This window comes from Haliotis rufescens, unplaced genomic scaffold, assembly GCF_023055435.1.
Source record: "Haliotis rufescens isolate VD_foot unplaced genomic scaffold, xgHalRufe1.0.p SCAF_8, whole genome shotgun sequence".
Taxonomy (NCBI): domain Eukaryota; kingdom Metazoa; phylum Mollusca; class Gastropoda; order Lepetellida; family Haliotidae; genus Haliotis; species Haliotis rufescens.
The window spans coordinates 31,599,610-31,627,238 of NW_025964372.1; the positions used below are offsets into that span (position 1 = coordinate 31,599,610).

General features: G+C 42.0%; 1 protein-coding gene across 1 annotated transcript in view; it reads right to left on the reverse strand.

Annotated features, from left to right (window-relative positions):
• Window positions 1-1,661: 1,661 nt before the first annotated feature.
• The window catches only part of LOC124145520, a 39,792-nt gene continuing 13,824 nt past the window's right edge, over window positions 1,662-27,629 (reverse strand). The window contains exons 3-5 of the mRNA XM_046515302.2: window positions 8,853-9,224; window positions 7,286-7,497; window positions 1,662-4,258 (exon numbers count right to left, since the gene is read on the reverse strand). Of these exons, the coding sequence (XP_046371258.2) occupies window positions 4,065-4,258; window positions 7,286-7,497; window positions 8,853-9,224 (778 nt within the window). The 3' untranslated portion in view covers window positions 1,662-4,064. The remainder of the gene's footprint in view (window positions 4,259-7,285; window positions 7,498-8,852; window positions 9,225-27,629) is intronic.

Consider the following 27,629-nt stretch of genomic DNA (forward strand, 5'->3'; position numbering starts at 1 on the left):
TCTGTAACTCCCTTGATAACAGAAGATGATTAGTTATAACACTGCACACAAATTATAGGTCATTTCACAATCAACACTTGTTCTTAAATGGAGATAATATCAAAACTGACAAAAGACTTGAGGTATTGTTTTCCTGTTATAAAAGGATTAATACCAATATTTGGGGAAAGAAATCTGAATTCTTGTCCCTTTTCAAATGATTAAAAATTATACTTGACAAGGGTCGAAAATCTGTTTGACTATTTGAAGGATTAATATAAAACTAGATTATACAGTTAACTCTCAGGTTGCCAGGGTTTATAATCCTTGCTGGTTCCACAGTAATGGTTTTAATTACAAATTTGCAGGTCTCATAAACTCTTGTGCTGTTTGTGTCGAGCAGGATCAAGTCAACAAGAGGGCGGATCTCTTCTGAATAGTATCTGAATCATCTAATACACTTTCTTAATGCAAGTATATTATCATTATCATATTATTTTTTTTGTTAAAAGGGTAGTCACTGCTCAAATATTAAAACATAATATCCTATTTGTTTTTTACGATATAAACTTAACCTGAACAAGAACAAGGAAAAAGTTTTGTACACATGGCCTACCAGTTTTCTTATAATCATTTTTCAGCGCAATGAGTATTATTATTATCATTCTTATTTGCTGAATAATATTCACTGAGTTTTAGTGATATAATTATTCATGATAAAAAGGCTTTAATTACAAAGCTGCTATTGCCATACACCCTCCTCCTTCTTTAAAGTGACATTGAGTCAATGAGTTTTCAGTGGACTGCGTCCTGACAACTCAACATGTCAGACCTCCTTCCCATTCCTTAAATAGAGTTATCTCCCTTGCACCATGCACTCACCAAGCTCCTCACAGCGATATCCCGTTCGTGGAGCTCTCGATACTATCGCTGCCACCAGTCAAAGCTCCCCACTGTGATATAGGTGGCTACGACCATGCTTGGAGTTGAACTCGCAGCCCTCTGTCCTTCATGTTTACAAACAAGTGATGACTGCCATGACGCCAAATACTCTTACCCATGCTAAATTATTTTCTTTGTTTGTCAATCTGAATTTCTATTTCATTTCAACCATCATGTAATGTATATAGTAAGAATGTAAGAAGGAGCTTGGTTGATTTTCCCTTCGTCTGCAATCACGAACCAATCAGATCAAACAAACAAAAAGGTAAATTCATCTGGGAAATCTGGTTAGTCATAAATCTTTTTAAAATTCACAATGATTGCATTCCCAAAGACATAAACAAAAGTATAAATGTTACTACATTTGGGGTTAAGAAGGCAAATTTCAAGACTCTTGTAATGGCCGTGCCCACACTGGTGGCAGCGATGTTACCCAGAGTGTAACGAAGGTGTCCTGGGAAGGAGCTTGATGCACTCACTCAGCATTCACAAACATAAGTTACATGAGTTCTTCTACTTATGATTACCGTATTCGACGTAATAAGCGCCCCGCTCTATTAAGCGCCCACGGCGATATTTGCTAATATACTGGCTAGTGAACAATCCCAATCAGCACCCCTTCCGATTGATCCATGTACACAAGACTGATTTATTCGTGAATAATACACACTCGTGTGTTATATCACCCTTAATTATGGGCAATTAAATTCTTGAAAAATATATCTGTCGTATGTAAACATTTCAGGCTGTTAGCATAAACCACGAAATTTACGATCTTTCAACTCAAAATAATATTCTAATAAGCGCCCCCTATTTCTAATTTTGAGAGCGCCCTGGGCGCTTATTACATTGAATACGGTATCACATTTAACACCAAATTTCAATCATAAATAATCTAACAATAAATAATTTCGACTACTAGTAGATGAAATTCAAAATATGTAAACTGCATATCGACATGGAATTCTTTGTGTGTGTTGACATATTTCAGATAAAACATTCATAAACTCCCCAACTGTTTTAAGTTGACATGGCTATATTCTCTAAAAGACACTATCAGCAATCCATTGATGAGGGTGAATATTCCATGGCATATCCTTATAGCTGCAGCTGAAAAGCACTGTGCATATCTCACATTGTTTAATATCAAATGGTAGGTTTTTCTACATATTTACAACATAAATACACTGAAGAATAAAAATTAAGAGACCATGAATATTTTGTGGGATATTTTTATAAAATTGTGTTTTCAGTCTTCACTTCAAAAAAATATCCCCAAAAACATTTGTCCCTAATTTGTTTTGTTCAGTATATATTGAATCATCATTCAAAACATGTTGATCTAGAATTCAATATCTCAGAAAATCTTTTCCTTACTGTTTATACACATGTTATAAACACTGCTAAGATATTGCCTTTGTCACAAAGTTGTGACGCGATGTATATAAAATACAAATAAATGCATATCAATATCAAGATTGATTTATAATGCTCTCTTCTGAACAGCATCTTGAATCATTTATTGAACAGTGTATCCTAATTATTATTATTATTTGCCAATTAATATATTCATTGCTAGAATATCAAAACAGCATTTTCGTTCTTAAAATAGGAATGTGTGTTTCAAGTACTTAAGGCAACAATATGTTTTTGTACATACCTGTTACAATTTATTATCCTCTTTTTCAAATTCAAGGAGTATTTCAACATTCTTATTTGCTGAAGAATTTCCATTGCACAAATAAAATATGAAAATCTCATTTTTTTTCTAAATTCTTTTCTTAAAATTAAAATAGAATTTGAAAAACTAAGCAACACCAAAAGTAATTCAGTTACAATTTATAATAGCATCAAAACTGGGTTCTCCATGTTCGAGGAACAAATAAGTTACAAATTCCCTAGATCTTCCATTCAGTTTCCATGGCGATAGGTATACACCCTATAGGAGTAACTTCTCTGAAACAATGTCTCTATTTCCTTATTTGGTCAATCGAGATTAAAACATGCAAGTTCTGATTTAATTACCTGAGAAAATACAGCATAGATCTTAAGTGACCTCAACATAGAAGCTCAGCTAAACATATGGTACTATATTCTATCCAACAGACTGACACAAAATTGTGATACATTGTAATCTAGTCTCCAGTCTATTCATTTACATATTTACATTACAAAGTAAATAAATATCTATGATAATATGTACAATTAAGATCAGTTTCAGACATCATTCTATTCTATGGGGTATCTGTGATGCATGAGCACCACACACTGGTGGTTTAGTCAAGCAGTGCAGCAGAGTTCGAAAGTTGTCTGACACTGCTAATCCTGAGACAAAGTATTTCCAGTTACAAACATCAAACAAACACAACATATTTCTGTCCTGCTGTTACTACCCATTTGTCTCTAGCCTCAAGGACAGGTTCTAGCTTAAGGACAGGTTCTAGCCTCAGGTAGGCCTACAGGCTCTAGCTACAGGGACAGGTTCTAGCCTCAGGGACAAGATCTAGCTTCCGGAACAGGCTCTAGCTTCAGGGACAGGCTCTAGCTTCAGGGACAGGCTCTAGCCTCAGGAACAGGCTCTAGCCTCAGGGACAGGTTTTAGCCTCAGGAAAAGGGTTTTGGCCTCAGGGATAGGCTCTAGATTTGGGGACAGGTTCTAGCTTTGGGGACAGGTTCTAGCTTCGGGGTCGGTCAGACTCTAGCTTCAGGAACAGGCTCTAGCTTCAGGAACAGGCTCTAGCTTCAGGAACAGGCTCTAGCTTTGGGGACAGGCTCTAGCTTCAGGAAGAGGCTCTAGCTTTGGGGACAGGCTCTAGCTTCAGGAACAGCTCTAGCTTCAGGAACAAGTACTAGCCTCAGGTACAGGTTCTAACCTCATGGACAGGCATCCAGCTTCGGGGACAGGTTATGGCTTCAAGGGCAGATCCTATGTAAGTAGAGGACCTATTTAACTTGTAGCAAAAATGTGCAAACAAATTTCAGTTCTGAAAACTGTTCATGTCCTTATCCCTCACATCAATGTCCAAACATTGACTACGTCAGCAAAAATGCATCAATGTTTAAAGTAACATTGACCAACCATTGATGTCCAAGCATCGATAACCAAGCAGCAATGTTCAAGCATCAAGCATTGGTCTTATTCTTCAGACTTCTTTTCTCGCTACGATTGGGAAGACTTTCATGATTGGCTTATCAGTCTCTGCCATGAGGGCATAAACATCGTCAAGGGATTTGTCTTGAACTGACTGATCATTTACTTCAAGAATTTCATCTCCCACTCCAAGAATCCCAGCAAAGAGTTTCTGCTGATCGTCAGTGAATCTTGACACAAAGATACCTACAAAATAAATCATAGTACATAAGTTGGGGCCGAAAGTGAGTGAGTATTGCTTAGCAATATTCAGGAAATATCACAGTTGGGACACCAGAGTGAGTGAGTGAGTTAGGTTTAATGCCACTTTTAACAGTATTCCACTTATATTGCGCCATGTCAGCTTGATGTGGGAGGAAAGCCGAAGTGATGCAGGTCTTAGACGTTTACCACTTCGGTGAAACCCACAAGCATGGATATGATGCTGACAAACCTAGAAACATAATCGGGGCGAACCGGGATTCGAACCCACAATCATAGGTTTCTGGCATGTCCAAGGGACGCAACTCGACACAGCGAATTGCGGCGTCTTAGACGACAGGGCCAGCCATGCCCCGGGAGACACCAGAATGGGGTTACACCTGGTACTCATGTTGGGAATAGAACCTATTGACTTTGGTGAGACAAATGAACACTTTAACTACTAGGCTTATCACTGTGGTTTGTTTGTTTGTTTGCGAACACAACACTCCACAATATTCCAGGATTATGACAGTGGCCTGTACATAATCAAGTCCAGACCAGGCAAACCAGGGATTGATATTATCAGCAAAGAGTCATGTTGTCAGGGTACATTGGCATTAGGGTTGGGTCGATACCAACGATCACGATGTACTTACCATAATCATAGTAAACTGTGCCCTTGGCAATATAGAAGCCTTTGCTGTACCCTCGTCACAATGTACTTACCGTAATCATAGTAAACTGTGTCCTTGGCAATATAGAAGCGTTTACTTTACCCTCGTCACAATGTACTTACCGTAATCATAGTAAACTGTCCTTGGCAATATAGAAGCCTTTGCTTTACCCTCGTAACGATGTACTTACTGTAATCAAAGTTAACTGTGCCCTTGGCAATGTAGAAGCCTTTGCTTTACCCTCGTCACAATGTACTTACCGTAATCATAGTAAACTGTGTCCTTGGCAATATAGAAGCCTTTACTTTACCCTCGTCACGATGTACTTACCGTAATCAAAGTTAACTGTGCCCTTGGCAATGTAGAAGCCTTTGCTTTACCCTCGTCACGATGTACTTACTGTAATCATAGTTAACTGTGCCCTTAGCAATATAGAAGCCTTTGCTTTACCCTCGTCACAATGTACTTACCGTAATCATAGTTAACTGTGCCCTTAGCAATATAGAAGCCTTTGCTTTACCCTCGTCACGATGTACTTACCGTAATCATAGTTAACTGTGGCCTTGGCAATATAGAAGCCTTTGCTTTACCCTCGTCATGGTGTACTTACCGTAATCATAGTTAACTGTGCCCTTGGCAATATAGAAGCTTTTGCTTTACCCTCGTCACGATGTACTTACCGTAATCATAGTTATCTGTGCCCTTGTCAATGTAGAAGCCTTTGCTTTAACCTCGTCACAATGTACTTACCGTAATCATAGTAAACTGTGCCCTTGGCAATATAGAAGCCTTTGCTTTACCCTCGTCACGATGTACTTACTGTAATCATAGTTAACTGTGCCCTTGGCAATATAGAAGCCTTTGCTTTAACCTCGTCATGATGTACTTACCATAATCATAGTTAACTGTGCCCTTGGCAATATAGAAGCCTTTGCTTTACCCTCGTCACGATGTACTTACTGTAATCATAGTTAACTGTGCCCTTGGCAATATAGAAGCCTTTGCTTTACCCTCGTCATGATGTACTTACTGTAATCATAGTTAACTGTGCCCTTGGCAATATAGAAGCTTTTGCTTTACCCTCGTCACGATGTACTTACCGTAATCATAGTAAACTGTCCTTGGCAATATAGAAGCCTTTGCTTTACCCTCGTAACGATGTACTTACTGTAATCAAAGTTAACTGTGCCCTTGGCAATGTAGAAGCCTTTGCTTTACCCTCGTCACAATGTACTTACCGTAATCATAGTAAACTGTGTCCTTGGCAATATAGAAGCCTTTACTTTACCCTCGTCACGATGTACTTACCGTAATCAAAGTTAACTGTGCCCTTGGCAATGTAGAAGCCTTTGCTTTACCCTCGTCACGATGTACTTACTGTAATCATAGTTAACTGTGCCCTTAGCAATATAGAAGCCTTTGCTTTACCCTCGTCACAATGTACTTACCGTAATCATAGTTAACTGTGCCCTTAGCAATATAGAAGCCTTTGCTTTACCCTCGTCACGATGTACTTACCGTAATCATAGTTAACTGTGGCCTTGGCAATATAGAAGCCTTTGCTTTACCCTCGTCACAATGTACTTACCGTAATCATAGTAAACTGTCCTTGGCAATATAGAAGCCTTTGCTTTACCCTCGTAACGATGTACTTACTGTAATCAAAGTTAACTGTGCCCTTGTCAATGTAGAAGCCTTTGCTTTAACCTCGTCACAATGTACTTACCGTAATCATAGTAAACTGTGCCCTTGGCAATATAGAAGCCTTTGCTTTACCCTCGTCACGATGTACTTACTGTAATCATAGTTAACTGTGCCCTTGGCAATATAGAAGCCTTTGCTTTAACCTCGTCATGATGTACTTACCATAATCATAGTTAACTGTGCCCTTGGCAATATAGAAGCCTTTGCTTTACCCTCGTCACGATGTACTTACTGTAATCATAGTTAACTGTGCCCTTGGCAATATAGAAGCCTTTGCTTTACCCTCGTCACGATGTACTTACTGTAATCATAGTTAACTGTGCCCTTGGCAATATAGAAGCTTTTGCTTTACCCTCGTCACGATGTACTTACTGTAATCATAGTTAACTGTGCCCTTGGCAATATAGAAGCCTTTGCTTTACCCTCGTCACGATGTACTTACTGTAATCATAGTTAACTGTGCCCTTGGCAATATAGAAGCTTTTGCTTTACCCTCGTCACGATGTACTTACTGTAATCATAGTTAACTGTGCCCTTGGCAATATAGAAGCCTTTGCTTTACCCTCGTCACGATGTACTTACCGTAATCATAGTTAACTGTGCCCTTGGCAATATAGAAGCCTTTGCTTTACCCTCGTCACGATGTACTTACCGTAATCATAGTTAACTGTGCCCTTGGCAATATAGAAGCCTATAGGCCCATCTGGAGGTTTAGACAGCTCTATGATCTGACTGCCATCAGGGTTGACTGCCTTCAGTTTGCCAATACACCGGAAGTGGGTCGGCATATCCACGGTACTGATGGGTGTAGAGATCTGTCTCTTCTTCTTGGACTTGAAGAAACCCCTTTCTTTCTTGCCTTTTCTGAAAGGAATGGAGTATTCTAATAATTAGTGCGATGTTTGGTTTAGCAAGCTGACAAACGATGAATTATTTAAATTTTGACTCTATATTATCGCAGTATCGGTAAATCTTGTAATCCATACCCACTGTTGACTGCTTAATTATGCAAACCAAACACAATATATCATTGCTTGATCGAATACAGGACTCGTTGCGGTATGTAACTGCTATTCGAAAGTATACACGTTAACTTTTTTATGATAGTTTCCAGAATGTTTTTGAAGTGGAATTACCCCTAACGCCATTCAAAATTGATTATAAAAGAAGCCATTTGTTTGGACAATGTCCCTTGACCCAACCTAGATCGTATGCATACAGATTATGCACAATCCAAAACAGGAAGTGATGTAAAGCACAAATTCCACACATATCATACCACAAAATAGCCATACCAAGTTAATTTTGATTTGCCACATGCCACAGTTTAGACACGGTATACTGACTCAAGCCGACGAGTTCTTGTGTATCCTGTGAATATCGAGTGCCAGGCAGGGCAACAACAAGCACCACCTTTTTATAACATATTTTGGATGACATGAGCGGGGATCAACACCAAGTTTTAAAAGGGTACCATTTGTGTCCAAATAGTGAACCAACAGTTGACATTGACCATAGCTTGTTAACACGATTCACAAATCGGGAACACTCAATGTACAGTTAATACCATCAGAACTCAAATTTAGTTGAAATGCATAAAACTTAAAGAAACCTTAAAATGTTATGGCTCAAGTCATTTGGAATTTAATAAAAAAGGTCCACGATCAAAACATCTAAAACATAAATTCAATATACAAACGCTCATGCACTCACACCCATGCAAACACACACACTAAAATAAACATTAAAATATCCAAAGATTGTCTGAATAATGAGAAACACCGGAAGGTTACTAAAGAGTTGGCCTCATTGTCATGAGTGAGTGAGTGAGTATGGTTTTAGGGTGTTTTTAGCAATATTCCAGCAATGACAAGGTGTGGGACATCAGAAATGGGCTTCACACATTGTACTCATGTGGGGAATCGAAACCCTGGTCTTCGGTGTGACGAGCGAACGCTTTAACCACTAAGCTACCCCAAAACCCTCATTGTCATAAGGGGCGGTCAGGTAGCCTAGTGGTTAAAGCGTTCGCTCGTCACGCCGAAGACCCGGGTTCGAATCCCGACATGGGTACAATGTGTGAAGCCCATTTCTGGTGTCCTCCGCCGTGATATTGCTGGAATATTGCTAAAAGCGGCGTAAAACCAAACTCACTCACTCACTCATTGTCATAAAAAAAATCAAATGTTCTCCCAAATATTTTCCTATGCTTCACTTACTTAACAGGTTCATCAATGTTTTCCTCTCCCTCACCCTCCACGGATGAGAGGCGGTCCCGATTCTTCCTACCAAATAATGAGCTCAAAGACTTCAGAGAAGGCGCCTTCTTCATCTTGCCATCACTCTTTTTCTTCTTCTCTTTCTTCTCCTTCTCTCCCTTATTCTTCTCCTTCACTTTCTCGCCTTTCTCCTTCTTCCCGGACTTATTTTTCTCGTCGTGGTTTACCTCGTCCAGCCCTCTGTCCATGCTCATTGCTTTACGCATCGTTTGAAACCGAACTCGGGCCGTGTCTTTGAAATTAGTGAACAGAGAAGACTTGGATGCACTGAGAGCTTTGGATGACCGCAAAGTGCTCTCACTTGAAATGCTCCTGAAAACAGAAAAATAATATTCATAAAGTTATTAATTAATCCTATAGATGAAAATATGCTGCACAGATTAACAATGGTGAGTTAACACTTCTCTGCACAGTATGTCAGATGTAACACAGCTAAGTGTCCACAACGTGAGAGGAACAATCTGAGGTGAGGTGAAATGAAGTTTAACATCGCGTCCAAGATTATTGCACATATAAAGCTACATGCCTGCACGTACGTGTGTGTGTGTGTGTGTGTGTGTGTGTGTGTGTGTGTGTGTGTGTGTGTGTGTGTGTGTGTGTGTGTGTGTGTGTGTGTGTGTCTGCTTGTACTAGTCCGGACTACTGTCGATTTTATAGTGCTAGCCCACTGAGATACTATACTACAGTTGAACATGAATAACCCACTCAGACACAGTATAATGACTCCGAGCCAAACAGTCCTTGTTTAACAACAAGTACGATCTTTGTACGTCTTTGGTATGACGCAGCCGGGGATTGAACCCCGGACCTTCCACTCATCGGGTGGATACTCTACAACTAGACCACGGGGTCGGTCAAGGAACACTCTGTGTCTCTGTGTGTGTCTGTGTGTGTGTGTGTGTGTGTGTGTGTGTGTGTGTGTGTGTGTGTGTGTGTGTGTGTGTGTGTGTGTGTGTGTGTGTGTGTGTGTGTGTGTGTGTGTGTTTGTGTGTGAGTGTGCATGTGTGTGTATACATATATACCCCAAAAGTATGACATTTTGCAACGATAGCACTCAGTCCATAATGTGTCCCAGTTTCCAATATCTGTGTCCTTTATCAATATTTCCATGAGATTGGCAAAGTGGCTTACATACTCTATCTATCATGCCACTCCACCATATTGTTTCCCTGGGGGCATGGTGGCCTAGGAGACTAAGGCACTGCAGTTCACTTTGCAGAGTTGCTTCCCTTGGACACACCAGTAATCTATGATCATGGTTTTGAATCCCGGTTCGCCCGATTATGTTTCTAGGTTTGTCAGCACCATACCTGTGCTCGTGGGTTTCACAAAAGTGTTAAATGTCTAAGACCTGCATTACTTCAGCTTTCCTCCCACATCAAGCTGACACACCACGATATAACTGGGATACTATTAATAGTGATGTTAAACCCACTCACTAACTCAAAATAAGAACTTTTTTTTTTATATTGAACACATCAGTAAACCATGTTATGACAATATTGCCATGTGTTCATTCTTTTGTTTCTATAATTCTACATCAATCACTGTCGTAATACTGGCAAACATATTATTATCACTTCATGAGTAAACACAAACAACTCAGCCTTAAACCCAACCACACACAACCCTCCAGAAGACATCAGTTCATGAAGCATGTCAACATCATCAAAATCTTTTGTTTCCACAATCTGAACCTCACGCCAAAATGAACAATTTGTAATGAAACAAATGAGGCTAGTTTGCCTAACATTATTAGCAATATTGTTAGCCCACTGAGATACTATACTACAGTTGAACATGAATAACCCACTCAGACATAGTATAATGACTCCAAGCCAAACAGTCCTTGTTTAAGCCCCTTAACAACAAGTACGATCTTTGTATGCCTTTTGGTATGACGCAGCCGGGGATTGAACCCCGGACCTTCCACTCATCGGGTGGATACTCTACAACTAGACCACGGGGGTGGTCCAGGAACAAACTCTGTGTGTGTGTGTGTGTGTGTGTGTGTGTGTGTGTGTGTGTGTGTGTGTGTGTGTGTGTGTGTGTGTAGGTGGTAAGAGTGTGTGTGTGTTTGCGTGTGAGTGTGCATGTGTGTGTATACATATATACCCCAAAAGACAGGCAGAACTGTTTGACATTTTGCAACGATAGCACTCAGTCCATAATGTGTCCCAGTTTCCAATATCTGTGTCCTTTATCAATATTTCCATGAGATTGGCAAAGTGGCTTACATACTCTATCTATCATGCCACTCCACCATATTGTTTCCCTGGGGGCATGGTGGCCTAGGAGACTAAGGCACTGCAGTTCACTTTGCAGAGTTGCTTCCCTTGGACACACCAGAAATCTATGATCATGGTTTTGAATCCCGGTTCGCCCGATTATGTTTCTAGGTTTGTCAGCACCATACCTGTGCTCGTGGGTTTCACAAAAGTGTTAAATGTCTAAGACCTGCATTACTTCAGCTTTCCTCCCACATCAAGCTGACACACCGCGATATAACTGGGATACTATTAATAGTGATGTTAAACCCACTCACTAACTCAAAATAAGAACTTTTTTTTTTATATTGAACACATCAGTAAACCATGTTATGACAATATTGCCATGTGTTCATTCTTTTGTTTCTATAATTCTACATCAATCACTGTCGTAATACTGGCAAACATATTATTATCACTTCATGAGTAAACACAAACAACTCAGCCTTAAACCCAACCACACACAACCCTCCAGAAGACATCAGTTCATGAAGCATGTCAACATCATCAAAATCTTTTGTTTCCACAATCTGAACCTCACGCCAAAATGAACAATTTGTAATGAAACAAATGAGGCTAGTTTGCCTAACATTATTAGCAATATTGTTAGCCCATTGAGATACTATACTACAGTTGAACATGAATAACCCACTCAGACATAGTATAATGACTCCAAGCCAAACAGTCCTTGTTTAAGCCCCTTAACAACAAGTACGATCTTTGTATGCCTTTTGGTATGACGCAGCCGGGGATTGAACCCCGGACCTTCCACTCATCGGGTGGATACTCTACAACTAGACCACGGGGGTGGTCCAGGAACAAACTCTGTGTGTGTGTGTGTGTGTGTGTGTGTGTGTGTGTGTGTGTGTGTGTGTGTGTGTGTGTGTGTGTGTGTGTGTGTGTGTGTGTGTGTGTGTGTGTGTGCGTGTAGGTGGTAAGAGTGTGTGTGTGTTTGCGTGTGAGTGTGCATGTGTGTGTATACATATATACCCCAAAAGACAGGCAGAACTGTTTGACATTTTGCAACGATAGCACTCAGTCCATAATGTGTCCCAGTTTCCAATATCTGTGTCCTTTATCAATATTTCCATGAGATTGGCAAAGTGGCTTACATACTCTATCTATCATGCCACTCCACCATATTGTTTCCCTGGGGGCATGGTGGCCTAGGAGACTAAGGCACTGCAGTTCACTTTGCAGAGTTGCTTCCCTTGGACACACCAGAAATCTATGATCATGGTTTTGAATCCCGGTTCGCCCGATTATGTTTCTAGGTTTGTCAGCACCATACCTGTGCTCGTGGGTTTCACAAAAGTGTTAAATGTCTAAGACCTGCATTACTTCAGCTTTCCTCCCACATCAAGCTGACACACCACGATATAACTGGGATACTATTAATAGTGATGTTAAACCCACTCACTAACTCAAAATAAGAACTTTTTTTTTTATATTGAACACATCAGTAAACCATGTTATGACAATATTGCCATGTGTTCATTCTTTTGTTTCTATAATTCTACATCAATCACTGTCGTAATACTGGCAAACATATTATTATCACTTCATGAGTAAACACAAACAACTCAGCCTTAAACCCAACCACACACAACCCTCCAGAAGACATCAGTTCATGAAGCATGTCAACATCATCAAAATCTTTTGTTTCCACAATCTGAACCTCACGCCAAAATGAACAATTTGTAATGAAACAAATGAGGCTAGTTTGCCTAACATTATTAGCAATATTAAACAAGCTCAAATCTGCGTTGAACCATCCGTGTGTGTAATTAAGAATTCAAGCTGCCCTGTGCTCAGCTGTGCTACAAATTGTCGTCAAGTCGTGGAATTTTTTAATGAGTCATGGGCAACATTCATGTCACCCTGCATTTTTAATTACATCTCTCACTTTGAGATTGCTTGTCTCACAGTCTCAAGAGTGCCCAACGTTTTAAATTTGTTTCCATTTTTTTGTTTCCATGGTTATTCTGTATTTGTATTCTACAGTTTGGAGAATTGGAACTTGCTGGCCCCATGTGATGCTGCTTAAAAACCAGAGCAAACATTTGTTTTGGGTCAAACAAGGAGGGAGGAGGACTTATTTGGACTCTGGAACTATTGCAGTAGTATTGTGGTTAAAATGTACTTTGACAATCCCTACCGTATATATCATAAAAAAATTACTGTTTTTTTACAAATGATTAATTGTAACACATGTTATATTTTGGATAGCACTTTCTGAGTAAAGTAGAGATTCTCGTACTTTTGGGGGGTTGAGTCCCATCCGGGATTCTAACCCACACTGCCAGAGTGAGGCACATAATCGCCAACACACAAAGTCAGTGATCCAACCCCCGAGGCTTCCACTCAGACACAGTAGACTCCAAGCTGATCAGTCCTTGTTTTGTCCCCTTTATGCCAAGTGCCAGGCAGGGTAACAACAAGTACCATCTTTTGGAATGACACAGCTTGGGAACAAACTCATGACCTTCCACTGTCCGGGCAGATGCTCGATTCACTAGACCATGGAGGGAGGCTGCCAGATTGCTAGAGAGACATCACAGAGCTAAAGGTCTAAAAGGAAGCTGCCAAGGGTTACCAAAATGCTGGCAGACCTATTGTAACATGACCTAAGTACTTATGTCAAAATGTAATTTCCCTTTCTGCAAACACAAGTTTTGACATGTGTTATAAACAAATTTTATAAATATAACAAGATTTTATCAAAAAAATCAATTGTCCCAAAAAATTAATGATAAAATTAACTTTAACATCCACCTACCGCTGTAGTCATATAACACAGCCATCCACCTACAGCTATCGTCATATAACACGGCCATCACATCCACCTACACCTATAGTCACATAACACAGCCATCCACCTACAGCTATAGTCACATAACACAGCCATCACATCCACCTACAGCTATAGTCACATAACACAGCCATCACATCCACCTACAGCTATAGTCACATAACACAGCCGTCCATCTACAGCTATAGTCATATAACACAGCCATCACATCCACCTACAGCTATAGTCATATAACACAGCCATCACATCCACCTACAGCTATAGTCACATAACACAGCCGTCCACCTACAGCTATAGTCACATAACACAGCCATCACATCCACCTACAGCTATCGTCACATAACACAGCCGTCCACCTACAGCGATAGTCACATAACACAGCCATCACATCCACCTACAGCTATAGTCATATAACACAGCCATCACATCCACCTACAGCTATAGTCACATAACACAGCCATCACATCCACCTACAGCTATATTCACATAACACAGCCATCACATCCACCTACAGCTATAGTCATATAACACAGCCATCCACCTACAGCTATAGTCATATAACACAGCTATCACATCCACCTACAGCTATAGTCACATAACACAGCCATCACATCCACCTACAGCTATAGTCACATAACACAGCCATCCACCTACAGCTATAGTCACATAACACAGCCATCACATCCACCTACAGCTATAGTCATATAACACAGCCATCACATCCACCTACAGCTATAGTCACATAACACAGCCATCACATCCACCTACAGCTATAGTCACATAACACAGCCATCACATCCACCTACAGCTATAGTCATATAACACAGCAATCACATCCACCTACAGCTATAGTCACATAACACAGCCATCACATCCACCTACAGCTATAGTCACATAACACAGCCATCACATCCACCTACAGCTATAGTCATATAACACAGCAATCACATCCACCTACAGCTATAGTCACATAACACAGCCATCACATCCACCTACAGCTATAGTCACATAACACAGCCATCACATCCACCTACAGCTATAGTCACATAACACAGCCATCACATCCACCTACAGCTATAGTCATATAACACAGCAATCACATCCACCTACAGCTATAGTCACATAACACAGCCATCACATCCACCTACAGCTATAGTCATATAACACAGCAATCACATCCACCTACAGCTATAGTCACATAACACAGCCATCACATCCACCTACAGCTATAGTCATATAACACAGCCATCACATCCACCTACAGCTAGTCATATAACACAGCCATCACATCCACCTACAGCTATAGTCATAAAACACAGCCATCACATCCACCTACAGCTATAGTCATATAACACAGCCATCACATCCACCTACAGCTATAGTCATATAACACAGCCATCACACCCACCTACAGCTATAGTCATATAACACGGCCATCACATCCACTTACAGCTATAGTCATATAACACAGCCATCACATCCACCTACAGCTATAGTCATATAACACAGCCATCACATCCACCTACAGCTATAGTCACATAACACAGCCGTCCACCTACAACTATAGTCACATAACACAGCCATCACATCCACCTACAGCTATAGTCATATAACACAGCCATCACATCCACCTACAGCTATAGTCATAAAACACAGCCATCACATCCACATACAGCTACAGTCATATAACACAGCCATCACATCCACCTACAGCTATAGTCATAAAACACAGCCATCACATCCACCTACAGCTATAGTCATATAACACAGCCATCACATCCACCTACAGCTATAGTCATATAACACAGCCATCACATCCACCTACAGCTATAGTCACATAACCCGGCCATCACATCCACCTACAGCTATAGTCACATAACACAGCCATCACATCCACCTACAGCTATAGTCACATAACACAGCCATCACATCCACCTACAGCTATAGTCATATAACACAGCCATCACATCCACCTACAGCTATAGTCATATAACACAGCCATCACATCCACCTACAGCTATAGTCACATAACACAGCCATCACATCCACCTACAGCTATAGTCACATAACACAGCCATCACATCCACCTGCAGCTATAGTCACATAACACAGCCATCACATCCACCTACAACTATAGTCATATAACACAGCCATCACATCCACCTACAGCTATAGTCACATAACACAGCCATCACATCCACCTACAGCTATAGTCACATAACACAGCCATCACATCCACCTACAGCTATAGTCACATAACACAGCCATCACATCCACCTACAACTATAGTCACATAACACAGCCATCACATCCACCTACAGCTATAGTCATATAACACAGCCATCCACCTACAGCTATAGTCACATAACACGGCCATCACATCCACCTACAGCTATAGTCACATAACACAGCCATCACATCCACCTACAGCTATAATCACATAACACAGCCATCACATCCACCTACAGCTATAGTCATATAACACAGCCATCACATCCACCTACAGCTATAGTCATATAACACAGCCATCACACCCACCTACAGTTATAGTCACATAACACAGCCATCCACCTACAGCTATAGTTATATAACACAGCCATCACACCCACCTACAGTTATAGTCACATAACACAGCCATCCACCTACAGCTATAGTCATATAACACAGCCATCACACCCACCTACAGTTATAGTCACATAACACAGCCATCACATCCACCTACAGCTATAGTCATATAACACAGCCATCACACCCACCTACAGTTATAGTCACATAACACAGCCATCCACCTACAGCTATAGTTATATAACACAGCCATCACACCCACCTACAGTTATAGTCACATAACACAGCCATCCACCTACAGCTATAGTCATATAACACAGCCATCACACCCACCTACAGTTATAGTCACATAACACAGCCATCACATCCACCTACAGCTATAGTCATATAACACAGCCATCACATCCACCTACAGCTATAGTCACATAACACAGCCATCACATCCACCTACAGCTATAGTCACATAACACAGCCATCACATCCACCTACAGCTATAGTCACATAACACAGCCATCACATCCACCTACAGCTATAGTCACATAACACGGCCATCACATCCACCTACAGCTATAGTCACATAACACAGCCATCACATCCACCTACAGCTATAGTCACATAACACAGCCATCACATCCACCTACAGCTATAGTCATATAACACAGCCATCACATCCACCTACCGCTATAGTCACATAACACAGCCATCACATCCACCTACAACTATAGTCACATAACACAGCCATCACATCCACCTACAGCTATAGTCACATAACACGGCCATCACATCCACCTACAGCTATAGTCACATAACACAGCCATCACATCCACCTACAACTATAGTCACATAACACAGCCATCACATCCACCTACAACTATAGTCACATAACACGGCCATCCACCTACAGCTATAGTCACATAACACGGCCATCACATCCACCTACAGCTATAGTCACATAACACAGCCATCACATCCACCTACAGCTATAGTCACATAACACAGCCATCACATCCACCTACAGCTATAGTCACATAACACAGCCATCACATCCACCTACAGCTATAGTCACATAACACGGCCATCACATCCACCTACAGCTATAGTCACATAACACAGCCATCACATCCACCTACAGCTATAGTCACATAACACAGCCATCACATCCACCTACAGCTATAGTCATATAACACAGCCATCACATCCACCTACCGCTATAGTCACATAACACAGCCATCACATCCACCTACAACTATAGTCACATAACACGGCCATCCACCTACAGCTATAGTCATATAACACGGCCATCACACCAACCTACAGCTATAGTCACATAACACAGCCATCACATCCACCTACAACTATAGTCACATAACACAGCCATCACATCCACCTACAGCTATAGTCATATAACACAGCCATCACATCCACCTACAGCTATAGTCATAAAACACAGCCATCACATCCACCTACAGCTATAGTCACAAAACACAGCCATCACATCCACCTACAACTATAGTCACATAACACGGCCATCCACCTACAGCTATAGCCACATAACACAGCCATCACATCCACCTACAACTATAGTCATATAACACAGCCATCACATCCACCTACAGCTATAGTCATATAACACGGCCATCACACCAACCTACAGCTATAGTCACATAACACAGCCATCCACCTACAGCTATAGTCACATAACACAGCCATCACACCAACCTACAGCTATAGTCACATAACACAGCCATCCACCTACAGCTATAGTCATATAACACGGCCATCACACCAACCTACAGCTATAGTCACATAACACAGCCATCCACCTACAACTATAGTCATATAACACAGCCATCACATCCACCTACAGCTATAGTCATATAACACAGCCATCCACCTACAGCTATAGTCATATAACACAGCCATCACATCCACCTACAGCTATAGTCACATAACACAGCCATCACATCCACCTACAGCTTTAGTCACATAACACGGCCATCCACCTACAGCTATAGTCACATAACACAGCCATCACATCCACCTACAGCTATAGTCACATAACACAGCCATCACATCCACCTACAGCTTTAGTCACATAACACGGCCATCCACCTACAGCTATAGTCACATAACACAGCCATAACATCCACCTACAGCTATAGTCATATAACACAGCCATCCACCTACAGCTATAGTCACATAACACAGCCATCACATCCACCTACAGCTATAGTCATATAACACAGCCATCACATCCACCTACAGCTATAGTCACATAACACGGCCATCCACCTACAGCTATAGTCACATAACACAGCCATCACATCCACCTACAGCTATAGTCATATAACACAGCCATCACATCCACCTACAGCTATAGTCACATAACACAGCCATCACATCCACCTACAGCTATAGTCACATAACACGGCCATCCACCTACAGCTATAGTCATATAACACAGCCATCACATCCACCTACAGCTATAGTCACATAACACAGCCATCCACCTACAGCTATAGTCACATAACACGGCCATCCACCTACAGCTATAGTCACATAACACGGCCATCCACCTACAGCTATAGTCACATAACACAGCCATCACATCCACCTACAGCTATAGTCACATAACACAGCCATCACATCCACCTACAGCTATAGTCACATAACACAGCCATCACATCCACCTACAGCTATAGTCACATAACACAGCCATCACATCCACCTACAGCTATAGTCACATAACACGGCCATCCACCTACAGCTATAGTCATATAACACAGCCATCACATCCACCTACAGCTATAGTCACATAACACAGCCATCCACCTACAGCTATAGTCACATAACACGGCCATCCACCTACAGCTATAGTCACATAACACGGCCATCCACCTACAGCTATAGTCACATAACACAGCCATCACATCCACCTACAGCTATAGTCACATAACACAGCCATCCACCTACAGCTATAGTCACATAACACAGCCATCACATCCACCTACAGCTATAGTCACATAACACAGCCATCACATCCACCTACAGCTATAGTCACATAACACAGCCATCACATCCACCTACAGCTATAATCACATAACACAGCCATCACATCCACCTACAGCTATAGTCACATAACACAGCCATCCACCTACAGCTATAGTCACATAACACAGCCATCACATCCACCTACAGCTATAGTCACATAACACAGCCATCACATCCACCTACAGCTATAGTCATATAACACAGCCATCACATCCACCTACAGCTATAGTCACATAACACAGCCATCACATCCACCTACAGCTTTAGTCACATAACACAGCCATCACATCCACCTACAGCTATAGTCATATAACACAGCCATCACATCCACCTACAGCTATAGTCATATAACACAGCCATCACATCCACCTACAGCTATAGTCACATAACACAGCCATCACATCCACCTACAGCTTTAGTCACATAACACAGCCATCACATCCACCTACAGCTATAGTCACATAACACGGCCATCCACCTACAGCTATAGTCACATAACACAGCCATCACATCCACCTACAGCTATAGTCACATAACACAGCCATCCACCTACAGCTATAGTCACATAACACAGCCATCACATCCACCTACAGCTATAGTCATATAACACGGCCATCACATCCACCTACAGCTATAGTCATATAACACAGCCATCACATCCACCTACAGCTATAGTCACATAACACGGCCATCCACCTACAGCTATAGTCACATAACACGGCCATCCACCTACAGCTATAGTCACATAACACGGCCATCCACCTACAGCTATAGTCACATAACACGGCCATCCACCTACAGCTATAGTCAATTAACACAGCCATCACATCCACCTACAGCTAAAGTCACATAACACAGCCATCCACCTACAGCTATAGTCACAAAACACAGCCATCACATCCACCTACAGCTATAGTCACATAACACGGCCATCCACCTACAGCTATAGTCACATAACACGGCCATCACATCCACCTACAGCTATAGTCATAAAACACAGCCATCCACCTACAGCTATAGTCACATAACACGGCCATCCACCTACAGCTATAGTCATATAACACAGCCATCACATCCACCTACAGCTATAGTCACATAACACAGCCATCCACCTACAGCTATAGTCACATAACACAGCCATCACATCCACCTACAGCTATAGTCATATAACACGGCCATCCACCTACAGCTATAGTCACATAACACAGCCATCACATCCACCTACAGCTATAGTCATAAAACACAGCCATCACATCCACCTACAGCTATAGTCACATAACACGGCCATCCACCTACAGCTATAGTCATATAACACAGCCATCCACCTACAGCTATAGTCATATAACACGGCCATCCACCTACAGCTATAGTCACATAACACAGCCATCCACCTACAGCTATAGTCACATAACACAGCCATCACATCCACCTACAGCTATAGTCACATAACACAGCCATCCACCTACAGCTATAGTCACATAACACAGCCATCACATCCACCTACAGCTATAGTCACATAACACGGCCATCCACCTACAGCTATAGTCATATAACACAGCCATCACTTCCACCTACAGCTATAGTCACATAACACAGCCATCACATCCACCTACAGCTATAGTCACATAACACAGCCATCACATCCACCTACAGCTATAGTCACATAACACAGCCATCCACCTACAGCTATAGTCACATAACACGGCCATCACATCCACCTACAGCTATAGTCACATAACACAGCCATCACATCCACCTACAGCTATAGTCACATAACACGGCCATCACATCCACCTACAGCTATAGTCACATAACACAGCCATCCACCTACAGCTATAGTCATATAACACAGCCATCACATCCACCTACAGCTATAGTCACATAACACAGCCATCACATCTACCTACAGCTATAGTCACATAACACAGCCATCACATCTACCTACAGCTATAGTCACATAACACAGCCATCACATCCACCTACAGCTATAGTCACATAACACAGCCATCACATCCACCTACAGCTATAGTCACATAACACAGCCATCACATCTACCTACAGCTATAGTCACATAACACAGCCATCACATCCACCTACAGCTAGTCATATAACACAGCCATCACATCCACCTACAGCTATAGTCATATAACACAGCCATCACATCCACCTACAGCTATAGTCACATAACACAGCCATCACATCTACCTACAGCTATAGTCACATAACACAGCCATCACATCCACCTACAGCTAGTCATATAACACAGCCATCACATCCACCTACAGCTATAGTCATATAACACAGCCATCACATCCACCTACAGCTATAGTCACATAACACAGCCATCCACCTACAGCTATAGTCACATAACACGGCCATCACATCCACCTACAGCTATAGTCATATAACACAGCCATCACATCCACCTACAGCTATAGTCACATAACACAGCCATCACATCCACCTACAGCTATAGTCACATAACACAGCCATCACATCCACCTACAGCTATAGTCATATAACACAGCCATCACATCCACCTACAGCTATAGTCACATAACACAGCCATCCACCTACAGCTATAGTTATATAACACAGCCATCACATCCACCTACAGCTATAGTCACATAACACAGCCATCACATCCACCTACAGCTATAGTCATATAACACAGCCATCACATCCACCTACAGCTATAGTCACATAACACAGCCATCACATCCACCTACACCTATAGTCATATAACACAGCCATCACATCCACCTACAGCTATAGTCATATAACACAGCCATCACATCCACCTACAGCTATAATCATTTAACACAGCCATCACATCCACCTACAGCTATAGTCACATAACACAGCCATCACATCCACCTACAGCTATAGTCACATAACACAGCCTCACATCCACCTACAGCTATAGTCATATAACACAGCCATCACATCCACCTACAGCTATAGTCATATAACACAGCCATCACATCCACCTACAGCTATAGTCACATAACACGGCCATCACATCCACCTACAGCTATAGTCACATAACACAGCCATCACATCCACCTACAGCTATAGTCATATAACACAGCCATCACATCCACTTACAGCTATAGTCATATAACACAGCCATCCACCTACAGCTATAGTCACATAACACAGCCATCCACCTACAGCTATAGTCACATAACACAGCCATCCACCTACAGCTATAGTCACATAACACAGCCATCACATCCACCTACAGCTATAGTCATATAACACAGCCATCACATCCACCTACCGCTATAGTCATATAACACAGCCATCCACCTACAGCTATAGTCACATAACACAGCCATCACATCCACTTACAGCTATAGTCATATAACACAGCCATCCACCTACAGCTATAGTCACATAACACAGCCATCCACCTACAGCTATAGTCATATAACACAGCCATCCACCTACAGCTATAGTCACATAACACAGCCATCCACCTACAGCTATAGTCACATAACACAGCCATCACATCCACCTACAGCTATAGTCATATAACACAGCCATCACATCCACCTACAGCTATAGTCACATAACACAGCCATCACATCCACCTACAGCTATAGTCATATAACACAGCCATCACATCCACCTACAGTTATAGTCACATAACACAGCCATCACATCCACCTACAGCTATAGTCATATAACACAGCCATCACATCCACCTACAGCTATAGTCACATAACACAGCCATCACATCCACCTACAGCTATAGTCATATAACACAGCCATCACATCCACCTACCGCTATAGTCACATAACACAGCCATCACATCCACCTACAGCTATAGTCACATAACACAGCCATCACATCCACCTACCGCTATAGTCACATAACACAGCCATCACATCCACCTACAGCTATAGTCACATAACACAGCCATCCACCTACAGCTATAGTCATATAACACGGCCATCCACCTACAGCTATAGTCACATAACACGGCCATCACATCCACCTACAGCTATAGTCACATAACACAGCCATCACATCCACCTACAGCTATAGTCATATAACACAGCCATCACATCCACCTACAGCTATAGTCACATAACACAGCCATCACATCCACCTACAGCTATAGTCACATAACACAGCCATCACATCCACCTACAGCTATAGTCACATAACACAGCCATCACATCCACCTACAGCTATAGTCACATAACACAGCCATCACATCCACCTACAGCTATAGTCACATAACACAGCCATCACATCCACCTACAGCTATAGTCACATAACACAGCCATCACATCCACCTACCGCTATAGTCACATAACACAGCCATCACATCCACCTACAGCTATAGTCACATAACACAGCCATCCACCTACAGCTATAGTCATATAACACGGCCATCCACCTACAGCTATAGTCACATAACACGGCCATCACATCCACCTACAGCTATAGTCACATAACACAGCCATCACATCCACCTACAGCTATAGTCACATAACACAGCCATCACATCCACCTACAGCTATAGTCATATAACACAGCCATCACATCCACCTACAGCTATAGTCACATAACACAGCCATCACATCCACCTACAGCTATAGTCATATAACACAGCCATCACATCCACCTACAGCTATAGTCACATAACACAGCCATCACATCCACCTACAGCTATAGTCATATAACACAGCCATCACATCCACCTACAGCTATAGTCATATAACACAGTCATCACATCCACCTACAGCTATAGTCACATAACACAGCCATCACATCCACCTACAGCTATAGTCATATAACACAGCCATCACATCCACATACAGCTATAGTCATATAACACAGCCATCACATCCACCTACAGCTATAGTCATATAACACAGCCATCACATCCACCTACAGCTATAGTCATACAACACAGCCATCACATCCACCTACAGCTAAAGTCACATAACACAGCCATCACATCCACATACAGCTATAGTCATATAACACAGCCATCACATCCACCTACAGCTATAGTCACATAACACAGCCATCACATCCACCTACAGCTATAGTCATACAACACAGCCATCACATCCACCTACAGCTATAGTCATACAACACAGCCATCACATCCACCTACAGCTATAGTCATACAACACAGCCATCACATCCACCTACAGCTAAAGTCACATAACACGGCCATCCACCTACAGCTACAGTCACATAACACAGCCATCACATCCACCTACAGCTATAGTCACATAACACAGCCATCACATCCACCTACAGCTATAGTCACATAACACAGCCATCACATCCACCTACAGCTATAGTCACATAACACAGCAATCACATCCACCTACAGCTATAGTCACATAACACAGCCATCACATCCACCTACCGCTATAGTCATATAACACAGTCATCACATCCACCTACAGCTATAGTCATATAACACAGCCATCACATCCACCTACAACTATAGTCACATAACACAGCCATCACATCCACCTACAGCTATAGTCACATAACACAGCCATCACACCCACCTACAGCTATAGTCATATAACACAGCCATCACATCCACCCACAGCTATAGTCACATAACACAGCCATCACATCCACCTACAGCTATAGTCACATAACACAGCCATCACATCCACATACAGCTATAGTCATACAACACAGCCATCACATCCACCTACAGCTAAAGTCACATAACACTGCCATCCACCTACAGCTATAGTCACATAACACAGCCATCACATCCACCTACAGCTATAGTCACATAACACAGCCATCACATCCACCTACAGCTATAGTCACATAACACAGCCATCACATCCACCTACAGCTATAGTCACATAACACAGCCATCACATCCACCTACAGCTATAGTCACATAACACAGCCATCACATCCACCTACAGCTATAGTCACATAACACAGCCATCACATCCACCTACAGCTATAGTCACATAACACAGCCATCACATCCACCTACAGCTATAGTCACATAACACAGCCATCCACCTACAGCTATAGTCATATAACACAGCCATCACATCCACCTACAGCTATAGTCATATAACACAGCCATCACATCCACCTACAGCTATAGTCACATAACACAGCCATCACATCCACCTACAGCTATAGTCACATAACACAGCCATCACATCCACCTACCGCTATAGTCACATAACACAGCCATCACATCCACCTACAGCTATAGTCACATAACACAGCCATCCACCTACAGCTATAGTCATATAACACAGCAATCACATCCACCTACAGCTATAGTCACATAACACAGCAATCACATCCACCTACCGCTATAGTCACATAACACAGCCATCACATCCACCTACAGCTATAGTCATATAACACAGCCATCACATCCACCTACAGCTATAGTTATATAACACAGCCATCACATCCACCTACAGCTATAGTCACATAACACAGCCATCACATCCACCTACAGCTATAGTCATATAACACAGCCATCACATCCACCTACAGCTATAGTCACATAACACAGCCGTCCACCTACAGCTATAGTCACATAACACAGCCATCACATCCACCTACAGCTATAGTCATATAACACGGCCATCCACCTACAACTATAGTCACATAACACAGCCATCACATCCACCTACAGCTATAGTCACATAACACAGCCATCACATCCACCTACAGCTTTAGTCATACAACACAGCCATCACATCCACCTACAGCTATAGTCATATAACACAGCCATCACATCCACCTACAGCTTTAGTCATACAACACAGCCATCACATCCACCTACAGCTATAGTCATATAACACAGCCATCACATCCACCTACAGCTATAGTCATATAACACAGCCATCACATCCACCTACAGCTTTAGTCATACAACACAGCCATCACATCCACCTACAGCTATAGTCATACAACACAGCCATCACATCCACCTACAGCTATAGTCATATAACACAGCCATCACATCCACCTACAGCTATAGTCACATAACACAGCAATCACATCCACCTACAGCTTTAGTCATACAACACAGCCATCACATCCACCTACAGCTATAGTCACATAACACAGCCATCACATCCACCTACAGCTTTAGTCATACAACACAGCCATCACATCCACCTACAGCTATAGTCACATAACACAGCCGTCCACCTACAGCTATAGTCACATAACACAGCCATCACATCCACCTACAGCTATAGTCACATAACACAGCCATCACATCCACCTACAGCTATAGTCATATAACACAGCCATCACATCCACCTACAGCTATAGTCATATAACACGGCCATCCACCTACAGCTATAGTCATATAACACGGCCATCACATCCACCTACAGCTATAGTCACATAACACAGCCATCACATCCACCTACAGCTATAGTCATATAACACAGCCATCACATCCACCTACAGCTATAGTCACATAACACAGCCATCCACCTACAGCTATAGTCATATAACACAGCCATCACATCCACCTACAGCTATAGTCATACAACACAGCCATCACATCCACCTACAGCTATAGTCATATAACACAGCCATCACATCCACCTACAGCTATAGTCATATAACACAGCCATCCACCTACAGCTATAGTCACATAACACAGCCATCACATCCACCTACAGCTATAGTCATATAACACAGCCATCACATCCACCCACAGCTATAGTCATATAACACAGCCATCCACCTACAGCTATAGTCACATAACACAGCCATCACATCCACCTACAGCTATAGTCATACAACACAGCCATCCACCTACAGCTATAGTCATATAACACAGCCATCACATCCACCTACAGCTATAGTCATACAACACAGCCATCACATCCACCTACAGCTATAGTCACATAACACAGCCATCCACCTACAGCTATAGTCACATAACACAGTCATCACATCCACCTACAGCTATAGCCATTTAACACAGCAATCCATCTATTGTTGTGAACCAAGTTGACAGGATTAAC